Genomic DNA, 14,263 nt, shown 5'->3' on the forward strand with positions numbered 1-14,263 from the left:
TCAGTAAAGAGCCCGGTGGTCCAAGGGCAAAAAAATCATACAGACACAGACATGAGGACAGGCTCTGTCAGAAGCATACAAAACAGCCACTGGGCTGTAACAGGATAATTTCCCAATACTGGTTTCTAAGTTCTAAAAATCCGACTAATAAACCCACTCATTCCACCCTCCTTTTGTTGATGACAAGTCTGAGCCCCAAGAAGGGCAGAGACTTTCCCAAGGTCATGGAGTCACAGCTAGTCAGCTGACTCCTGTCTGCACCTTGCTGCTCCATGGGCTCCGTCCTGTTTCTGTACGGCCACCTGAATCCCAGCTGATCTATCTGATGCCCCGCAGACAGTCCCAGACTCCTCTCACTCGGAAGTGCTCCCTGTAAACCCTCCCGCAGACCTGGTCTGCAAAGTCAGATCCCTGTGGAGGTTCTGAATGCCAGCGTGGCTTTGTGCTCTGAGCAGAACAGCAATACCACCACCTCTTTTCTAAGGAGTGGGTTTGGGATTCCGTTCTAGTTTCTCCACCTGGAGCCATGTGACCTTAGGCAAATTAACTTCAGCTCTAGCTGGGCTTCAGGATTCTCCTCTATAAGGAGAGGGACTATGAAGAGCGCTGCAGAGATGGCATGGCGGAGGAAAAGGGACCACTGTGGTCAGAAAGGTGCTCGAAGGCTACAGCCCTAGTAGTTCATTGGTAGGAGTGGAACTGCGGGAGACCCGCAAATTGTCACCGTGCTGTTCCCCAGGTACTCAGTGCCCGCAGACCAGCCCCGACCCACTATTGTAGGTGGGCCTATCTGGGGACCTTTCTCAAGCCGGTTCGCTCTTTTGAGATCCCAAACACGCACCATGTCCAGGCTCACGTTCAAGACTGGCGCCTCACTTTTCCTACCCGTTGTGTACCAAGAGCGACAGCTGCACTTGGCGGAACCAACGCTCAGGGTAGCGAGTATCTAGCAGTTTGGAGGAGTTACAGGATTCCTAAAGCTCTGGAGAAAGTCTCCCCAAATCAACAAGAACATAACCTATGTTCCTAACCGCGTGATGTCTCAATACGCAAAGAGATGCCCGCCCACCGGAGCAACTCTGTCCCTGGCAGAGACAGCTTAGCTGGGCCTCGCCTTCGCCTTCGTATCAATCTGGAAAGCAGGCAGGCAGTGGGCCACACAGGAGGTAACAGTTCCAATGCTTCCCAGAGGCTGACAAGGAAGTGGCCCCGCGGCTGGTCCTGGCACCAGACTAGGGCCACACCGTGACCAGAAGGAAGGTCCGGCAGCCCACTCTTCCCGCGTTGCCTGCCACACCCCAGCTTGTTGGCCAGACCCTGCGCTGGGTAATTGGGACGAGAGAGGCGACCGGCGAGCTGCGGCTCCAAGGAGACTGCGCGCCTGTCAGCCGCAATTTGTTTAAGTGGACGGGATAGGCTGGGCCGCCGGGGGCTGGGGTCACCGAGGCCGCGGCCCCCAGCCTGGCCAGACCCAGGACCGCGGGGGAGCCCAGCCCTACTGCTTAACCGGGCTAGCTGGCGCCAAGGCTCCAAGAGGCGCGGGTCCGGTGGAGAAGCCATGGATGGAAACAACGAATGCGCCTAGTGTCTTCTACCGACCACTTGTCCGACGCATAGGGCCACTCATGTCACCCCAGCTTTTTCCAGACACATTCATATGTCAAGGCGTGCTTAGTGCCCAGTTTTTGGCGCTCACGTGCCCCTCATTCAACTCTGCCACAGGACCACACATCCCCCAGCATTCCCGCATCCACTCCACGCGGGTCATGCGTGCAGATACCTACAGGGACCTATGCGAGACCATTCTCGATGTAACCCGGCCAAAAGATGAACCCGGCAGCCCTGCCAGGCTTGGGAACGCAGTCCCCTCTGGCCCGGGCTACTGGTGCTCGGTTTGGTTGCGGGAAGCTAAGACTAAGAACCACGTGAAAGGGGCCTGGAACCGCGAAGCCAGCGCCTGCCCGACGCCCCGGCCCAGGACTGCCTGGGAGAGGGAGGGGCGGCAGAGCGCGCGTCCCCCACCCGTCTGCGGGTCCCGGCCGATGCGAAGTGACAGGGGCCGGAGCTTTGTTGTGGAGCCTCGGCCGCCTGGCGCCAGGCGCCCTCGCCCGTGCCCTCCCCCTCCAGCCCCGGGCGGCCCGCGAGGCGCCCCCCGGGGCCTCTTAAAGAGACACGCACACTCTGCCCGGGGGACTCCCCCAGGGGCGCCTGTTCCTGAGAAGGGGAGAGGAGTGGGGGGTAGACCCAGGCGGGGGTAGGGCGGAGCAGGAGCTGCGGGCCGCAAGGCGCCGCTCAAGAGGCTGCTTGGGCCGCCCCAGCGCCAGTTTTCGATGATCCAAGGATATTCTAAGAAAGTTTGGGGATGGGTCGATAAAGAATCTTAAGAGTGGCTAAGGCAGGTTCTCCAGGTGACTGTGTGGTGGTGGGCTGGAGCGGTTGGTGGAATCCCAACCTGCCGGGGAGGCAGGGAAAAAGTGTCTGACCAGTCGCAGGTCAGGTCCTTAACTTAAGTGGGATTCAGATCCCCTAATGTAGCCACTGGGCGACAGCTGCCCGGTTTCGAGGACCAATAATTCAGACCTTCGTGTTTCAAATCTCGGGCCTAAACGGGTAGACCAGCTACAGTATGCTATCCAGGAAAAATGTCCAAAAATACATACATACTTCAATACATACACATTTTTACAAGGTACTAAAGTGCCTGATCCCACACACACAACTAATTCGGAAAGCTGACCTGACTTTGTTGTTGTTGTTGTTGTTGTTGTTCGCCTCACTAACTGCCTAAGTGTGTTGTTCAGACACCTATCTCCTGGAGGAGCCACATCCTGTCTAAATTGGAACCAATGCAAAGCTGCCATGGATCTCACACCAGCTGCGAACTAGAGCTGAAGATTCATTATGGGCAGAGAAAAAAATGAGAAAAAGCGACCTAGCCAAGAGTAAGGTCCTGAAGAAAAACCTAGTGGGGCAGGCGCGCACAGGGCTATGAAGAATTACAAGCTCCTGGTGGTTGGCTCAGATGTATAGGAAAAAAGGTCGTGGAGGCCAAACGACTCCTGCTGGTTTCAACCCCGTACTGCCGGGGGCGACTAGCTTTTAAACGCCTTTCTGGGCGGTCAGCTACCAAGTGCCCGGAGACCTGGTGTACGTAGCAGAGGGGCGAGCTGCCTGGGCCACTGATGAGCGAGCACAGGGCACCCACCATGCGAGCACAGGGCAGAATTTGCTTATACTGGTTGGGTGGGTGGGAGGGTCCACTGTGGCTAGTGCATACCCTGCCTCCCCTCCCCAACAAGCACAAGGGTCGGAGCACCAGCCATAAATGGGCAAGTGTATGATCTTTTTACTCTGGACACACCTGATTATGGCTCTCAATGTGTACGGAGGGCACCACACTGGACACAAAATACACACACACACACACACACACACACACACACACACACACACACACACACACGAAGATGCATTGGGGCCGTTGCCAGAGAGCAAACGAAGACTGATTGTCGAAAGGGGTGTTCACACATGCTGGCAGACACCTCGATTCCCACCCGCATTACTCAGCATTCCTGAACTAGGGGGCCTTGAGCTTCCAAAAGACGGAAACAAACTCTAGAGAAGTAACTGGAGGTGAAGGAAAGATGCCAGTGTTTAGGAAGAGATAAGCTTGCATCTCCAATACCGGATGCGGCGAAAATTCGTTCTGGCGCGTGTGGAGAATCTGAGTTCTAGGATCGGCTAGCGCGGTACCGCCTTGGGCTCTGTAGAAGGTGCGCTCACCTATCTGGCCCCAAGGATCCATTCCCCAACTCGCCAGAAGGTTTTGACTTAGGACCTGACACATACCTACTTTAGGCTAAATGCCGGCCTGCCTGTAACCCCAGTTCCTGAGTCTATGAGGGGAGGAGCAGGTGAGGAGGGGGGGGTCCCTTCATTTCTCCAGTGCAAGGCCGCGTCCCGCTCCCGCCCGTGCCGGCCCCATCAGGGTTCTGCCGTGGCTCCCCACTCACCGGCTCCGGCCACCTGATTTCGGCTCCGGGACCTCGGTCGCCCGAGCCTCCTGACTTGCCCGCCCACCGGCCTCGCTTTCCAGTGCCCGCAGCCTCCCTCCGAAGTGCATGGACCCGGGGCGGTGACCGGGAGTGGGGTGGGAGGCCAGGCTGGGGCGCAGGCCAAAGCGGCCGGGACTCCCGGCGCGGGAGGGAAAGGGCGCCCCCTCTCCTCTCCCGAACGTGTCAATGCTTTGCACTTGGGGCCGGCATGCGGCTAGGGGTCCTTCCCCAAGGCCCTGGGATCCGGGCGCCCCCTGCCTCAGGCCCTTTCGGCGGGTCAGATCGGCCCTCTGCGCTTTCCAGCCCTCGCCCAGGCAGCGGCCGGCGCGGACGACGAGGTGGGGGCCAGGCCAGGGGGAGGGGTCTCGGGGCCCGCCGGCCCGTCATTGGTTAATATTTTATTCTGTTGACATGTTTTCTTACTGCTGAGGCTTCCGACACCTTCTCCCTGGCCCCCCCTCCCGTCCAGAGCTTGGCCTGAGCTGTCAAAACCCCGCCCCCGGAGACCCACAATTGGTCCAAAAAGCGTAAAATCAGCAATCAAGGGGGGCCTGGCTCGTTAGCGCAGGGGATCCGAACAGGGCAGGACATGTGAGATAGTCACAGTTTTCCAGAGATCAGGACAAGATCTAACCAGTCGCGCGTGGTCCCCGGCGCCGGAGTCGGCCAGCCCAGCCCAGCCCCGCGCAGAGCCCCCTCCGCCCCCGCGTCCAGAGCCCCGCGCCCCTTGAGGTGCGCGGGACGGGGAGCCGGGAGAAGCCGCTGCCGCGCCCGCCGCCCGGGCCGTCTGTCCTCCGCGCGCGCCGCCGCCCGGGCCGGGGGTCCGAGGCGCGCGCCCCCGGCCCCGGCCCCGGCTCCCGGGTGCCTGGGCCGGATGTCCCGATGAGAGAGCCGGCGCTGGCAGCCAGCGCCATGGCTTACCATCCGTTCCACGCGCCACGGCCCGCCGACTTCCCCATGTCCGCCTTCCTGGCGGCAGCGCAGCCCTCCTTCTTCCCGGCGCTAGCGCTGCCGCCCGGCGCGCTGGCCAAGCCTCTGCCCGACCCGGGCCTGGCGGGGGCGGCGGCCGCGGCTGCAGCGGCGGCGGCGGCAGCCGAGGCGGGGCTGCACGTCTCGGCACTCGGCCCGCACCCGCCCGCCGCGCATCTGCGCTCGCTCAAGAGCCTGGAACCCGAGGACGAGGTGGAGGACGACCCCAAGGTGACGCTGGAGGCCAAGGAGCTGTGGGACCAGTTCCACAAGCTGGGCACCGAGATGGTCATCACCAAGTCCGGGAGGTAGGGTGGCCGGGAGACCGGCGGGCGGGAGGGCTCGGGGATCGGACAGCACCCACCAGCACTGGGCCGATGCACTCTAGGCTCTCCACGCTCCGGCCCTGGCGCCACGCTCTTCTCCACAGACAAGCAAACTGACTTTTTTTTTTTCGTTTGACTCCGGAGCGAATTAAAAAAGAAAAAGAAAAGCAAACACCTCTCGATTGAAATAAAACGAAAACACTCTCCTAAAGAATATTCCTAACCTTTCTGAGTCTCAAAGCCTCTGTGGCTCGACTCTGGAGGGGCTCCTCCGCCCCTTGCGGTCTCGCTTTTCTGTATCCCGGTCGGTCTCCGAGTTCCTAAGAGAAGGAACCTTACCCGGATTCTCCACCGATCACCGGAGTCCATAATGTGACTAGCATCCCGACTCCTGCTAGCTCCAGACCGACCACTTGATTCTGGCAGAGAGTTGTTGAGCCCACAGCTAGGCCTTGGAGAGAATCTTGCTTGTCCTTGGAGCTTGGAGCTCTGGACCAGTCACCTCTTGAGGCCTTAAAGCCAGGAGAAAAACACAATCCCCAATCCTCCCAGCACTGAAAGTCCAGGCCTCGGGTTCACCCTGTTCCCCCGAAATTCTAGGCTAAGGTTCCCTGATTAAGGTTCTAAATCGTTTCCCCAGACAAAGACCTTGCTAGTTTATTTCTTTGAGCCTGTCCCAATAGTTTATTTCCTCTCTACGAATCTCTGGGCCATTCAGAAAAACCCAGGGTATCTCTAAAGGGCCTAGTTTCCTTTCCTGGGCATCAACCCTCATCTCGGATCAGAGTGGAGGAAAGGTTCCCAGATCTGAGTGCAAAACTAATCCAAGACTTTACAAAACAGGGTCTGGCCGGCAGAAAGGAGATGTTTCGGGAGTAACAAACACAGGTCGGGTCTTCCTGGTAGCACTAGGAGCACAGCACAAGTAGAGGACATAGATGGGGAACATAGATGGGGAGACTTCAGGCAGGGTGTCACACCACGGGGAAGGCAAAGGGGCCAAGAAGACCCGGGTCCCAATGGCATATCCCCCTTCCCTCCCTCCGAGGCGGATGTTCCCCCCCTTCAAGGTGCGAGTCAGCGGCCTGGACAAGAAGGCCAAGTACATCCTGCTGATGGACATTGTGGCTGCCGATGACTGCCGATATAAGTTTCACAACTCGAGATGGATGGTGGCAGGCAAAGCCGACCCCGAGATGCCTAAACGCATGTACATCCACCCGGACAGTCCGGCCACGGGGGAGCAGTGGATGGCCAAGCCCGTGGCCTTCCACAAACTGAAGCTAACCAACAACATTTCTGACAAGCATGGCTTCGTGAGTGTGGGCAGGTTGGGAAGACAGTGAGAACCCGGGTGCAGTTGAGTGGGTAGAAGGAGGCTAGAGGATTTCAGGAGGGAATCATCGGTTGAACCCCTGGAGCGGCCCTGTCTGAGTCACTGCTCTGTGGCCCAGGTAAGCTGGGCCTAGGCTTCCAGAGTCCTGTTCTGCAAGCCTGAGGAAAAGTATGTAGACAGTTTGTGGAAAGCTCCAGGCTGCTCTCAACCTCAGTTAATTTCTGACAGAATTTTGAGAGCCCCTCCTAGAGTCAAGAGGCAAGTGTTAATGGGTCAAGCTGCCCTGGGTCCTGTGGAGGTCACCCTGCTGAGGATGTGTAGACCCAGGGTTTGGACAACCTGCCATGGCTTCCTCCTGTAGCTAACCTTTACTACCATTAGGAAATCCAGAAATTAAATCTGCCCTCATCCAGCCTTCGGGAGATCTTCCCTCCATTAAGGCGGATGCCCAGGCATGGAAAATAAGGAGGGACTCCCCATTTCTGACTGAGCCAAGGTCCTAGCAAGTGCTAGGGAGTTCCTTGGGCAAAGAGAATCTCCTAGTGCATTATAGCTAGCCCTTAAGCACCCCTACACACACACACACACACACACACACACACACACACACACACACCACAATACACACACAATACACACCACACACACACACACACACACACACACACACACACACACACACACTTTCTTTCCTTAGTATCTCAGGACCCAGTAATGCCAGGGAAAAGTGAGGTCAACGAATGGGGATGGATTTTATTTGTTTGTTTCTGTTTTGTTTCATTTCTTTTTCCAACTGGGAGTTGTAAGAGAAAGAAAGAGTAGCTGTGAAAAGGGGGGGGGGGAGCATGAGAAAATATAAAATGAAGTGCAGGTGAACAAATGAACAAAAAAAAAAACAAGAGAGAGAGAGAGAGAGAGAGAGAGAGAGAGAGAGAGAGAGAGAGATCAGTCCAATAGCAGAAAGCTTTAGGCCTAGGGCAGGGAACTGCAGGCTGAACCTCTTGCTCCTCACAGACCATCCTGAACTCCATGCACAAGTACCAGCCGCGCTTCCACATCGTGCGAGCCAACGACATCTTGAAGCTCCCATACAGTACCTTTCGCACCTATGTCTTCCCAGAGACTGACTTCATCGCTGTCACTGCCTACCAGAATGACAAGGTGTGCTGGGGGTAGGGGGGAGTGGACTTGGCCCCTGCATCCATCTACATCCCCCCCCCAATATTTACAGTCTCCAACCCTCCCTTCAAACCCACCTGGTAGCAGCAGCATCGCAGAGAGCTTCAAGTACTCACCGCCCACTCAGATTCAGAAGAGCAGCACCCACATAAATCCCCCGGGCTCCCCCTCATACCCACACAGACACACTCCCCTGAGGCACTCAAACAGCTGGGCCGGAGTTGGAGTGGAGATGTTTACTTAGCAATTAGTAGAGACTCAGGCTCCCGCTGACATTTTTACATTTTATTCCTTCATTTCTTGGCTCAGGACTGGGAATCTAAATGAAAAGAGGGCGCCTGGGGCAATCTGCCCAAGCTCTACAGATGCTAGGAACTCAGGGTCCAATTTTTACTCTCCAAGGGAGCCAAAGAGTGGGACAGGTGGCACAGCCCCTGGCGAGCTCCTCTAAGCCACTTGTCTGAGTCCATCCAGGCCCTAGGTCCTTTGGGAGAGGCTGGGAGAATTCTCCTTAGCTGAAATGGCCCTCATAGATCGCCTTGGATTAAATGAGAAGGTCCCAGTGTCTTTGGTTGTGTCTTTATAAACTAGGTGTCTGCCTGGCCAGGTACATTGTATAGAGTGTCTTAGCTCTGTGTGGAAACAAGTGAATTCGTTAGATTCTATATGCGCTCGTTTGTTTATTTTTATTCTTTTGTGAACTTGCCCTTATGGGCCTGTGAGTGCGATGACTTGACTTTGTCTGGACCTGCGGACTTGGGTGTGCGGGCACTGTGTTTTTCTATGCTCAGGTGCCGAATAGCTTAACCTGTGTGACTACGTGAGCCTGTTTGCTTGCTTGGGCCTGTGTGTGCGTGTCGAGGGATTATTTCTTGAATAAGACTGTTGGAGATGCAGAGATCCCGTCATTTTCCTAGATGCTTGTCTGCCGGCCTCACCTCTCTGCGTACTACCCCAGGCCGGTGGCACAACCCCACCCCCAAACCCCGCTCTCTACTGTGTAGTACCAGTAGCCGCTGACCTCGGGGTGCCCCCGGCCAGCCTAGAAGAGCCAGGTCTTGACTTAGTACCGCTTCCTCGGTCCTGCAGATTACACAACTGAAGATCGACAACAACCCTTTTGCCAAGGGCTTCCGGGACACCGGGAACGGCCGTCGGGAGAAAAGGTGAGAGACCTGCCGATGGCCTGTTGCACGTACCCCGGGTCGCAGAAAACAGGGAGGATACAATGGCGGCTGACCGCTCCCTCTGCTCGCCCCCAGGAAGCAGCTAACGCTGCCCACTCTCCGTTTGTATGAGGAGCACTGTAAACCGGAGCGTGACGGCGCTGAATCCGATGCCTCGTCCTGCGACCCTCCGCCTGCGCGCGAACCACCGCCCTCCCCCAGCGCAGCGCCCAGCCCTCTACGCCTGCACCGGGCCCGAGGTGAGCGGCATAGTTGATCCGAGTCTGGAGGGAAAGACCAAGAAATGTCCCCTTAGTTGTCCCTTAAAGTCGGTCTTTTGCTCAGTGATCGGCTAATCTTAAAGGCCTGAATAAAAATTACCGGAATGTGGCTAGAACTTCCAATTTGGTACTCTCATATAAGGACTGTCCCTGGCAACCAGGACATTTGGTAGAATTTGGAGCTGGACCTTTTCTAGGATGTGTGGTTGGAAGTAAGCTATCTCCTCCGGGGCTCGTTTTCTTCCAGTGTTAGAATGGGTCTTGATTTATGTGACCTGCAGCTGCCCCTAGAAGCTCTCCCAACTTGACCTTCCCAACAGCTGGTCTGTCTAAAGTGTCGGTGACCAGGTCCAGGTTCCGGGGAACTGGGCGCCACGTCGGTCTCCGGCTGCGTCGGGGTAACCCGTGCTCCCTCCCTCCCCGTAGCCGAGGAGAAGCCGTGCGCAGCCGACAGCGACCCTGAGCCGGAGCGGTCGGGCGAGGAGCGCGCCGCAGCGCCCCTGGGCCGCAGCTCTTCGCGGGACGCCAGCCCCGCTCGCCTGACCGAACCCGAACGCTCCCGGGAGCGGCGCAGCCCGGAGAGGGGCAGCAAGGAACCGACGGAGGGCGGTGGGGACGGCCCATTTAGTCTGCGGAGCCTGGAGAAGGAGCGCGCGGAGGCCCGGAGGAAGGATGAGGGGCGCAAGGACGTGGGCGAAGGCAAGGAGCCCAGCCTGGCGCCTCTGGTGGTGCAGACAGACAGTGCGTCCCCCCTGGGTGCGGGCCATCTGCCCGGCTTGGCCTTCTCCAGCCACCTGCACGGGCAGCAGTTCTTTGGGCCGTTGGGAGCTGGCCAGCCCCTCTTCCTGCACCCAGGACAATTTGCCATGGGCCCCGGAGCCTTCTCCGCCATGGGCATGGGTCATCTGCTAGCCTCGGTGGCAGGCGGCGGTGGCAATAGCGGGGGCGCTGCGCCCGGAACCGCGGCGGGGCTGGACGCAGGCGGGCTGGGTCCCGCAGCCAGCGCAGCAAGCACCGCGACTCCCTTCCCGTTCCACCTCTCCCAGCACATGCTGGCATCTCAGGTAAGGCCTGTGATCTGCAGGCAGCCGGAGGGTGGCACAGCAGCTTGTTGGTGGCTGAGGTGGGCAGAGAACTTGAGAGATGCTATAGGTACTCAGATCCTCCGAGAAACCAAAAGCTATCTACAGGAAAGCCATTTAAGTCCTAAAAGATTAAAACCGACCATGAGCTAACCAGGACATTGCTTCTGAACCCTATGTGACCTTAGGAATGTCCCTGGTCCTCTCTGGACCTGTTTGCCCCTCTATAACCCCAGCGAGGAGTGAGAGAACACAGTTCAAAATTCTTCTGAATGATCAACTAGGGTGCTCCTGGGTTTTATGGGGTCCACTTTTCTGGCCCTAGGAAATGTTTGAGAAAGAAAATCTTTACCTCATGATTGGCTCTGAAAAATTGTAGGCTGGACGAACGAAGGAGGGAATTTTGCGTTATTTTCTAGACAGTTGACTCCCCAAATGACTCACCTCCAGATATTCCTGGCCCCTTTAAGGTCTTCTAGTAAGTCGCCAGTCCTGACAAGTGACAAGACTGGTCTTTGCCCTACTCTTGAGTCCCTAACTCTCCTGTCGCATCCAGGGAAGGGGGCTTAGCTCCCCCACAACCTCCTACTGAAATTCTAAATTCCCAGGGGAGAGTTTATGAAAATGTGGCCAGAGGCGTAATACGGAGATCGGATGCGCAGAGCAAGCTCTTTAGTTACTTGGGTGGAATATTCCCTGCGGAAAGATTTGGAATCCCTTCATTCGGTTTCTTCCCTCTGAGGTTTCTGGCAAATTGAACCCTTGAGATCATATCTCCAGGGAAGGAAAACAGGAGGTTAGATTTTTGAGAAAATGGCTTTGGTTCAGAAGTGAATATGTGTAAGGGGGGTGGGTTCTGAAATGAATTTGTCTGTAATACCCGAATCCCTGTGACTCCAGACTGGAGGGTTGAGCTGCACCCCTGGCTTTCTGTGGATGAATGCCTCTTTCCTCAACAAGCCCTAATCATTACAGGGGACTGACCGTGGGGAAGCCTGGGGCTTCTGGCTATGGCCTGGTCAGTAGGTGCAAATCCAGGGAAAGAGTACCCCAGAGCTCATGAGAAGTCAGTTGTTATAATTGTTAGGTGGTAAAGCCATAGTTGTATGTCAGGTAAAGCAGAATTTTGAGAAGTTCCCTCCCCCTCCTCCCAACCTGAGGTGCTAGATCTGAAGTGCACAAGCAAGCCCTTCTATTCCTACAGACTAAGCTGCTTCTTGGTCTCCCCACCCCGTTTGAACAGGGACTTGGGCTTTCTCTGTCCCTGGCACTGTCAGAGCCCCCCCCCCCCCCCGCCTCATCACCCACTCCAGAGGCACACACTCCAGGACATAAGCCATTATCTCAAAAGGTCAGACAATCTCAAATCGGGGCCTCATGAACTGAGTGCCCTGTGTCCAAGGTTTCCTGCTCTGCTATCCACCGGCAAAGCCTGCATTCCGTCCTCAGCTGCCACAGAAGCGCTGCCAGTTCTTTGTCAAATGTTCAGGCCAGTTTATGAACTGGTTGTCACTTGTGTCCTGATCCGGGCTGAGACAGGAGACCCCTGGACAGGCAAACAGGCTCGAGACTTGGTCATCCTGCTTCCTAAGCCTGTGTTCCCACTGCAGTGTGGGACCTGCAGACAGAAGGCATGGAGGAACTGCTGTCCTACAGGAGCAGGACCTCATATGACAGTCCCAGTTGTCTTGCCACCTGGCCCCATGCCTGTCTTGGTTCTTCTCTCTAGGCCTTTGCCCATCCTAGTTCAGTCAGTTGATGCTAATTCTCTTACCCCTACAATACCAACAGCACAGAATAGGGAGACTCCAGGTCTTTGCTTCCCACCCTAGGTGATGGACACACTCACTGGGTTTGTCCCTGGCACACTGGTTCATCTCATGTGAGCCCGGGGTTTTATAGCTATGCGAATTCTGGTTTATAGCCTAAATGAGTAGGGCACAGGTTATCTAATTGTATCTAATTGTAGTATTCAGGCTACCACCTTTAAAGACGCTTCAGACAGATGTCTAACCCTTCTTGCCTTCTGTTTCTTCCAGGGAATCCCAATGCCCACTTTCGGAGGCCTCTTCCCCTACCCGTACACTTACATGGCAGCAGCGGCCGCCGCCGCCTCCGCTTTACCCGCCACCAGCGCTGCAGCTGCCGCCGCCGCCGCCGCTGGTTCTCTATCACGGAGCCCATTTCTGGGCAGTGCCCGGCCCCGCCTGCGCTTCAGCCCCTACCAGATCCCGGTCACCATCCCACCTAGCACTAGCCTCCTTACCACTGGGCTGGCGGCGGAGAGCTCCAAGGGTGGAAATAGCCGTGAGCCCAGTCCACTGCCTGAGCTGGCTCTCCGAAAAGTGGGGGGCCCATCCCGCGGGGCCCTATCGCCCAGCGGCTCAGCCAAAGAGGCGGCCAGTGAACTGCAGAGCATCCAGAGACTGGTGAGTGGACTAGAGAGCCAGCGAGCCCTCTCCCCCGGCCGGGAGTCTCCCAAGTGAGGGACCGCTTGGCTGCTGCGCTGCCACACGAGCCTGTCGGGCTGGGCTCTCTGCCTCGGCTGTTTGGGACGTGTACAGCACAGAATGGGTATTTATTTAAATAAAGAAGCAAAAGCAGGCTTCAGCGGTCAGAATAGACCCTCGCGTGGCAGGTCGGGGGTCTGGGCCGCTACCCTGGGGTCTTAGCGAGGAAATCAGTCTACCCGGAACACAGTCACTCTGGAGCCCCTGGATGTGATGCGGATTTCTGTTCGAGAGTCAACTCCCAGGGCACCTCCTTCTTTCAACACTATGGGGGTGGCCTCTTTCCGGCGGTCCCTTTGGAAGCCAAAAGGTGCATAGGGTAGAGGTGTTCACTTCGGAAAGCATCCCAGGATCCTGGCCTTAGGCCTGAATGTCGTGCGAAACTGGTGTGGACGATGCTGGAGGCAGGGAAGCCTGAACTCAGCGTAGACTTGAGCTAAGAGGAGTCCTGTCCGGTTGGTCTTCCCACCTCTATCCCACAAAAGACAGGCGCCATTCCTACTTCCACTTCTGGGTCAGCGGAGGAAGTTGCACTTCTGCTTTGAGTCCCCAGGGGGCAAAAGATATTTATGAAATAAATGGTAATTTGTGTAAATAAGTTTTAAGGTTCCCAGAAGATACAAATTCGTATTAATTTATTCGAAGGTGTACATTGCTGTGTACATATATTTAGAGATTAACTCATAGCATTTAATTTTTTTTTCATTTTACATGAGCATCTATATTGTACAGGGTCCCGGGATCCTTGGCTGCTGGGGTAGGGGGAGGCACCGAACCCCAGGGAAGGCCCACCCCGCGGGCCCCTCAGCCTCTGCGCCCCGGTTTTGCCCGCCCAGCCCACGGGCCCCACCTCAGGTTTTCACTTTTTGCTCCAGAGGGAGAACGAAGCGAGAAAATAATAAAAACGCTACCATGCGAAGTGACCCGCACTGTGCGCTCTGTGGGTCGCGCGGGGCTGGGGCTCTGTGGGCGCTGAAGAAGGAACTGAGGCGGGGACATGGGCGCCCCTATCTGGCCCGCAGCTGCACCTCGGCGACCGCGGCTTCACAGCCGGGCCGCGTGCAGAGCCGCGAGCCCCCGAGGCGCCGGCGTCGGCGCCTGGCTCAGGCCGGGCCTGGAGGCGCCGCTCCGTCCCGCAGCCCCCGACACCCAGGCCCGTGACCCTGGCTCCCTCTGCTGGCCACTCTGTGTGACCGCAGCTCCTGCCACTCCAAGGCACCTAGTCGCGGGAGTCACGCAAAGCGAAGCAGAGTGGCCTGGTCTCCCGACTCCCTTTCTAGGACACTGTGGACCCGCTCATCACCCCACTTTCAAACTTCCTGGGTACATGATCTGGGAAACTGGTCCCTGCCCTTTTCA

At 56.9% G+C, this 14,263-nt stretch overlaps 1 protein-coding gene and 1 pseudogene across 2 annotated transcripts; both read left to right on the top strand.

Annotated features, from left to right (window-relative positions):
- The first annotated feature begins 842 nt into the window (after positions 1 to 842).
- Positions 843 to 4,533, top strand: LOC148003022 (uncharacterized; annotated as a pseudogene).
- An 80-nt stretch (positions 4,534 to 4,613) lies between these two features.
- Positions 4,614 to 13,823, top strand: Tbx2 (T-box transcription factor 2). Of its 2 annotated transcripts, XM_087572115.1 has the most exons (8): positions 4,614 to 4,691; positions 5,289 to 5,332; positions 6,399 to 6,666; positions 7,701 to 7,847; positions 8,955 to 9,031; positions 9,128 to 9,291; positions 9,739 to 10,376; positions 12,434 to 13,823. In XM_087572115.1, the coding sequence occupies exons 2-8, from the start codon at positions 5,310 to 5,312 to the stop codon at positions 12,878 to 12,880; spliced, it is 1,764 nt and encodes a 587-aa protein (XP_087428241.1). In that variant the 5' UTR covers positions 4,614 to 4,691; positions 5,289 to 5,309; the 3' UTR covers positions 12,881 to 13,823. The 2 variants fall into 2 exon arrangements, with proteins under 2 accessions (XP_087428241.1, NP_001388735.1); NM_001401806.1 differs by having other exon boundaries at positions 4,633 to 5,332.
- Positions 13,824 to 14,263: the final 440 nt, after the last annotated feature.

This window comes from Rattus norvegicus, chromosome 10 (assembly GCF_021556685.1).
Source record: "Rattus norvegicus strain SHRSP/BbbUtx chromosome 10, alternate assembly SHRSP_T2T, whole genome shotgun sequence".
NCBI lineage: Eukaryota > Metazoa > Chordata > Mammalia > Rodentia > Muridae > Rattus > Rattus norvegicus.